We start from the raw sequence: 6,579 nt of genomic DNA on the forward strand, positions 1-6,579 counted from the left end.
TAAGAAATTGTACACACACATATTCAAAAGAAAATGTCTGGTTTAGATTTAAGAACAGCTTGATAGTACTACAGTCCTTTCCTCCATAGCCTTGTAGCTAACCAGCAACGATAACGATGCAAGGTGTGTCTCACTCTGCTGTGTGCAGGTAGGTAAGAGAATGCTCTGTGAAATGAACGACTTCCAATGTATCTGTTGACAGTGACTTGTTCTCTTACAGCCCTCCTCCCAGTCCATCAGGAACGCTGACCATTACTTCTGGGCATGCCCAGTACCAGTCTGTCCCAGTCTATGAGATGAAGTTTCCAGATCTGTGTGTGTACTGAGTGGCTTGCTCATGAAGACCTCAGCATAGGAGCCTAAAAATTAAGGCCACACCGAGTTTTCAGGGTTTACTTAATGCGTGTTAACATACTTCTGGAGAATAATGGTGAGACTTCTCTTTAACCACATGCTTGGCGCATACCACATTAGAAATGGTGGAACCGAATGTGATGTGGAGTGCTTTTGAAGATGGATTTCTGTCCTGATAATTTCTTTTGCGGTTCCCGTTGGCTTTTGAAGTTCGACATGTATTGATCTCCCATTATTCCATAGTTAAACAGTGTATTTTAAACTTTTCACAAACATGTAATTTTTAAAAATTTGCCTTCAGAGGGTTGAAGATGTATGAAGTGTCTACTGTATTTCTTCAACATCTACACAACCGCTTAGAAATAGAAGTGCTTTTGTGTTCAGTTATCTGCAAAAGCAAATACATGCAAATATATTGCTAATCTTGGGGCTGAAAAAGTGTTCTGTGGCTTGTTGTCCCCATGTTTTAGATGTTGTGAATATATAACAACATGTGATAGACATTCCTCAACTTGTTTATGGTAATACTCCTAGAATATGACCAACCCTACAATCGCCATACTTAAAAGTGTCTAGTTCTTGTAATACTGTGTTTTCTGCCAAGGGTTTAAGCATTCTACTTGAGAGAAGCTTAGAGCTTACTCTTGGCACACCAAACTGTGCAATATTTTTTTACATCATGAGATGTATTAGTTTACAAACTATACTTTGAAATTATAGTAGTATTTTGCTGTGGCTCCATTAATTAAATGAGATCTATATTTAGTGTAGGGAAAAAAAAGACATTTAAAACAGCTACTAGTTCACCTGTGAAGAGTGTGTATGTTTTGATTTCTATCAGAAGCACATTATTTACATTTTTATATTGTGCATTGTTTAAAATCTTCATAGTCAAAAAATTCTCCAAATGGACTTTTAATTTGTAAATTTCAACTGTTAACCCATATGCATCTGTTTAGGATTTGTTCTATTACATTTGAAAAGAGTGCCTATGGCTTTAGCAGGCAAGCTAAGGATCCTCAGTGTAAGCTTCTGTTGATTTAAGCTATCAAGATTACATGTGTACTCTACACGTGTGCTCACAGGCCCTTAGTGTTTTCTTAAAATTATGTGCATTTTAGTGAATTCCATCACACAGCGAAAATGAACAACTTTCTTTGCAACTCTTAGAAAATTCTCGTAGGACATTTTTATAGAATAACCTGTTTATAATTATATTGCCTTTTCAGATTCAATTTCTTTTTACAAAGAACAAATATACATATCAAAATTTGTAGTTCAGAAACTACTTTTGTTTTTGTTTGAAAAATTACAGTGAGAATGGCAGGTTATAAGTTTGTGTTTATGATTATTGTGTACCTTTACAACAGAAAAAAGTCAGGAAGTGAGAAAAGAACAAGCGTACCCCATATGTTTTGAATAAACAAGTACAGTATCTTGAAAAATCTTGCAGAAGATCCTGGTCATTTAAACCCATAAAATGGTACTCAGCCCTCCTGGGCAGTGTTAAATGTAGGTAAGCAAGAATAATAGTGGAGATGTTGAATGGCCTTCTTGCAGCTGTCAGTATAACTTTGCCTCTTGATCAGGTAAAAAGTTTCATCATATGATCGGCCAAGTTTTAATTTTTATTTCCCTTTTTTTCTTCTGTATTTTTAAAGAAATCTGTTATTTTTTTGTGCATTAAAAAAAATCTAAGCAGGGGGACATGCAAAAACAATCATCATCCACTTGGATGTCATTTTATAGATTAACACTGTGTGCTTTTGTATGGAAAAAATATATATAATTTAATAGTATAAGTAAAGGAGATCTATATTCATTTGCACTCATGTAAAACAAACTTTGCTCTACAAAATGTCAAGTTTCTGTGCTTTAAAAAAATGCATGTATTGCATGTAAAGGAAAACCATTTGAATTAATGTTTATCACACCTTTCTCTCAGTCTGTTTGTAAACTGTTGTTGTGGGGTTTTTTTCTTGTTCTTGTTTTTAAATCACAGTAGACGTCTGTATATCCTAGATTACTGAGCTGGTCTTGTTAATGATTCCCCAGAAGTGGAGCTTTTCTTTGATTTGTCCTTTCCAGGAGATCACAGGAAATCCTGCCAGGTAATGGGTGTACTATATTAGAGCCAATTTGGAGACTGAAAGTTTAGGGTTTGTTGAAGTTCATTGTATGGCTATATTTTTGTAGATATTTAAAACTTAATAATAAAACTGTTATCATTCTCTTTTTGCGTATACACTTGCTTCATTTTTTTCCTTGACATTAATTAGCTAACATAAACATTCCTTATATTTGTGTTGCCTTTGACTGCTTATGTAGAGTTTATCATTGGAGTTCGTCTGAATACACACACACACACACATGTGCACACATAACACCCTTCATGCTCCTGAACTCATTAGCTTTTAGAATAATACCACACTTTACCAGCACTTAACATCTGTCTTCATCCTGTCTGAAAATGGAACTCATTTGTCTTTCTCATGCCAATATATGTAATGTATCAAAGTGAGGTTTTTTTTTGAAATGTAAAAATTCACTTTGCAATTCGTGTAAGCAAGAAAACAAAATCAGATCATTTCTGTAGAAGTAGATATTTGTAAGAACTATTACACTTACTAAATTAAGTTTAATATTTTGCTTTAGTTAAAAATGAAGAGCTTTTATAAAAACCAAGCTGCCATGTGGATGCGTCTTCACATAGTGGAAGAATCAGAACGGTAACTGCCATCATGACGAGATGCAGTGAAGGTGGAGCTCATAGTTTGACCAGGGAAAGCACAGGTGCCACCTCTGCATCCATCTCAACCACCCCCTATTGAATACATCATACAGAACCTCTCTCAAAAAAACAAAACAACGGCTCTAGTTCCCTCTGCCACCCTGGTTTGCTTATTCTACTTCCAGGAAGCTGTGGTATAGACGGAGCAGTCTGTATTATGTGCTTTGTCACATGCTTTCTTTCCAGCCTTAACTGGTCAGATCCTATCAGCTGTTCTGATAAATACTGATTTCAGGCACTAAGTTCATATGAATGAAAAGGTAGAGCCAAAGTAGAGCATCACATGCTGCCTCCTATTTCTATAAAATTTGACTTTCCCTTGTGCTTTGGGTCACAGGCTCTGCCTTTGGAGAACTTGGGCTAGGACAAAGGCTTACACTCGAGGATTATTCTGGGCTGCGATCCCAGAAAATCCAGCCAGGGCCTGGAACTGTGAAATGCAAGGAGAAAAGGCTCATTAAGACGATTCATGTATGAATTGTCCATTGCTGTAGGTGACTGGACGTTCTCATAAGGAGGTTCGTGAACTCAGAACTGGCCACCCAGGCGATGAAAGCTGGGGAAGCGTGTATCCTTTCATCCTCAAGGGGAGCCTGTGGGCAGCAACATTTCTGGGTTGAGTGTTTGTGTGTGCTTGAGCCTTGAGTGATTTCCCAGGGTGCCCCATGCTTCCTTCCCAGAGAAGTCCTGTGTCAGAACACAAGAGGAACAGAAGTTTGGAAGGCAGACCTTGTCTGATCCACCTCTATAAACGAGGCAGGTCAAGGCCCGTGTGGAACTGGTTATCACAGCAGTGTGTGGAGTAAAGTCCGATGATGTAGAGTCAGGTAAACAATGCCCAGCAGAGCACCATCTAGTTGGGCAATTAAGGACAAGACTAAAGGTAGGAGCATCAGATTTACAATTTCACACTACAGTCATCTTGCTTAATGAGTCGAGGGATTTTTAAAGGTGGGAGATTTTAGGGCATGTTTGTATGCTCATTAGAGTGATACAATAGAAGAGGATAAATTGGTTTAAGAAGGAAATACTGGGGTGCCTGGGTGGTTCAGTTAAGCATCCAGCTCTTGATTTTGACTCAGGTCATAAATGAGGGTCATGAAATCAAGCCCCACATCAGGCTCTGCACCAAGTGCAGAACTTGCTTAAGATTCTGCAGCGCCCCCTACCCCCATGCATGAGTGCTCTCTAAAAAAAAAGAAAGAAATATATACAGGAGTCAAACCCTAGAGAATACAGTAGAGCATTATACACAGAGCCTAGTTGGAGGGATTGACCTTTGATCCGAATAAGGAACACTTTCTTGTAACAAGAGGGAAGAGAGAGACGGTAATTTTGTAACTTTGGCAGCAGGAAGACAAAGCCATTGCCCCTGGAAACCTTCAATTTTCTCAGTTGGAGTATTAGCTGAGACCACTGTTGCTAGACAATTCTCCATGTGTCTGTGTGGTGTGAGCATGCAGACACTAACAGCCTTTATTCTGGACTGTGTTCTCAAGAATGTGTTCTAGCAAACGGATTCTACTCTAGGAAGGTAGGAATGGTGTCGCCCCTTGGAGCCAAGGGCAGACCTGCTTACTATCCCATATAATGTGTTTGGGGCGCCTGGGTGGCTGAGTCGGTTAAGCATCTGACTCTTGGTCAGCTTGGGTCTTCATCTCAGGGTCGTGAGTTCCTAGGATCCCAGCATGGAGCTTGTTTTAAAAAAAAAAAAAAAAAGTTAAAAAAGTGTTAAAAAATTTAAAAATTTTTTAAAAAAGTGTTCTGGGATCAAGCAGGCTAACAGCCAGTGTGCCGTTTCGGGTTCCTGAACTAACTCCCTGCCTTGCCTCAGGGCTGGAGGGACCCATGTAAATGCTGACACTCTGCCTACTGCCATTACTAGACAATAAAGTCCTTAGTCTCTGACCCTGGGGTGGGGGTGGGGGTCTCATGTGCTCTGGTGGCTTCCGTGAAATGCTGAGGAACTTAGAAGTTGCAAGGAAGGTGAGTCTCAGACCCTTCACAGTCCTGCAGGATCGTGAGCTGAGTGCAAGCGGGAGGAGCGGGGGTCTGACGAGAGGAGGTAGAGCGCGGAACAGTTGGAAAGCAGAAAAATCAACTTTTTAAGAAGAGGGTGGGCATCCGCAGGAGGTTCTGTGGTTGGGAACCAGAGTGAAGCGGGTCGGCTCGGCCGCTGTCTTGCTCGAGCACCACCTGGCCGCACGGCAAGGCGTGGAGGAGGCACGGTCACCGCACCCGTGGCCGGCCTGGCCCTGGGACTGCCAGTGGGGTGGGCAGCTGGGCCCCAGCTCCGGGCTGCGGGAAGCGGGAGCCGGCCGTCGCCCTCTGCCGCTGGCCGCACGCGGGCTGGCCGCCGGCTGCTACTCCTGCGGGTCTGCCCGCGGCTTCCCCTGGGCCTGGAGCCTGCTTTGCGCCCGTGTGCAGGCCCAGAGGGAGGACATCGGGGTGGGGGGCGGGGGCGGGGGCGGAGGCTGATCTGATAGAGGTCCCAGGCTCTCTCCCTTCCAGTTGTAACCCTTCGCTGACTGCCTCTCCTGTCCTCTGTCTCCCGTCTCCGCACAGGCTTTCCCTCACTTGCCAACTAAACTTGATCTCAAGAAAAAAAAATAAAATAAAAAAATTTAAAAAATAACCTTGCTCTCAAGTTTTTGTCGGGGGGCTCACTTCTGGGAAAGCCCCAACTTAGGCTGTTATAGTACCTGGTGAAAAAGGTACCGATGTGCTGGATTCCATCAAAAAGGGCTCATCACACAAATCCCCTGGAAGGCAGGAAAGGAAGGATGGCAGCTAGTGGCTTGGCATCCCCACCTTTTAGTTTTTGTTTTTGTTTTTAAGATTTTATTTATTTATTCATGAGAGAGAGAGAAGCAGAGACACAGGCAGAGGGAGAAGCAGGCTCCATGCCGGGAGCCCGACGTGGGACTCGATCCAGGGACTCCAGGATCACACCCTGGGCCAAAGGCAGGCGCTAAACCGCTGAGCCACCCAGGGTCCCCCCTCACAACCTTTTAGTTTCTTAACCTTGTTGCCAACTTGAGAATATTTTCCTGCCACGAGGAGGTCAGCGACACCAACCTCCAGCGGCTCTGCTCTCCCATCTGGCTGAGGAGCCAGCAGGGACTCTCACCATCTCACTCCCAGACACACGGTTTATGGAGCTCGAGAACCAAAGATGTGATGGGAACCAAGGAGTTTGTGTTCCTCCCGGATATCGAGGGAGATGCTGGTAACAGGCGGCCTTCCACCTGCTAACACCGGAGCACCTCTAACAGTAGGTGCGTGGGTGGATGGAGGGATGGATACCATTTGTTTATTACAATTACCCTGATCTTAATCTGCCTCTGTCAGCAAGGACATTTAAACCCCCAGAACTTCCAGCCACTGGGATAAACCTTATTAAAAAATATATATATATGGACGCCTCGGTGGCT

General features: G+C 42.8%; 1 protein-coding gene across 4 annotated transcripts in view; it reads left to right on the top strand.

The window, feature by feature from the left end:
- The window catches only part of EFR3A (EFR3 homolog A), a 105,603-nt gene extending 103,016 nt beyond the window's left edge, over positions 1–2,587 (top strand). For all 4 annotated transcript variants that reach the window (XM_025450092.3, XM_049092739.1, XM_025450093.3 and 1 more), the window contains one exon: positions 221–2,587. In XM_025450092.3, the coding sequence (XP_025305877.1) occupies positions 221–326 (106 nt within the window). In that variant the 3' untranslated portion in view covers positions 327–2,587. The remainder of the gene's footprint in view (positions 1–220) is intronic.
- Positions 2,588–6,579: the final 3,992 nt, after the last annotated feature.

Source organism: Canis lupus, chromosome 13 (assembly GCF_003254725.2).
Source record: "Canis lupus dingo isolate Sandy chromosome 13, ASM325472v2, whole genome shotgun sequence".
Taxonomy (NCBI): Eukaryota; Metazoa; Chordata; class Mammalia; order Carnivora; family Canidae; genus Canis; species Canis lupus.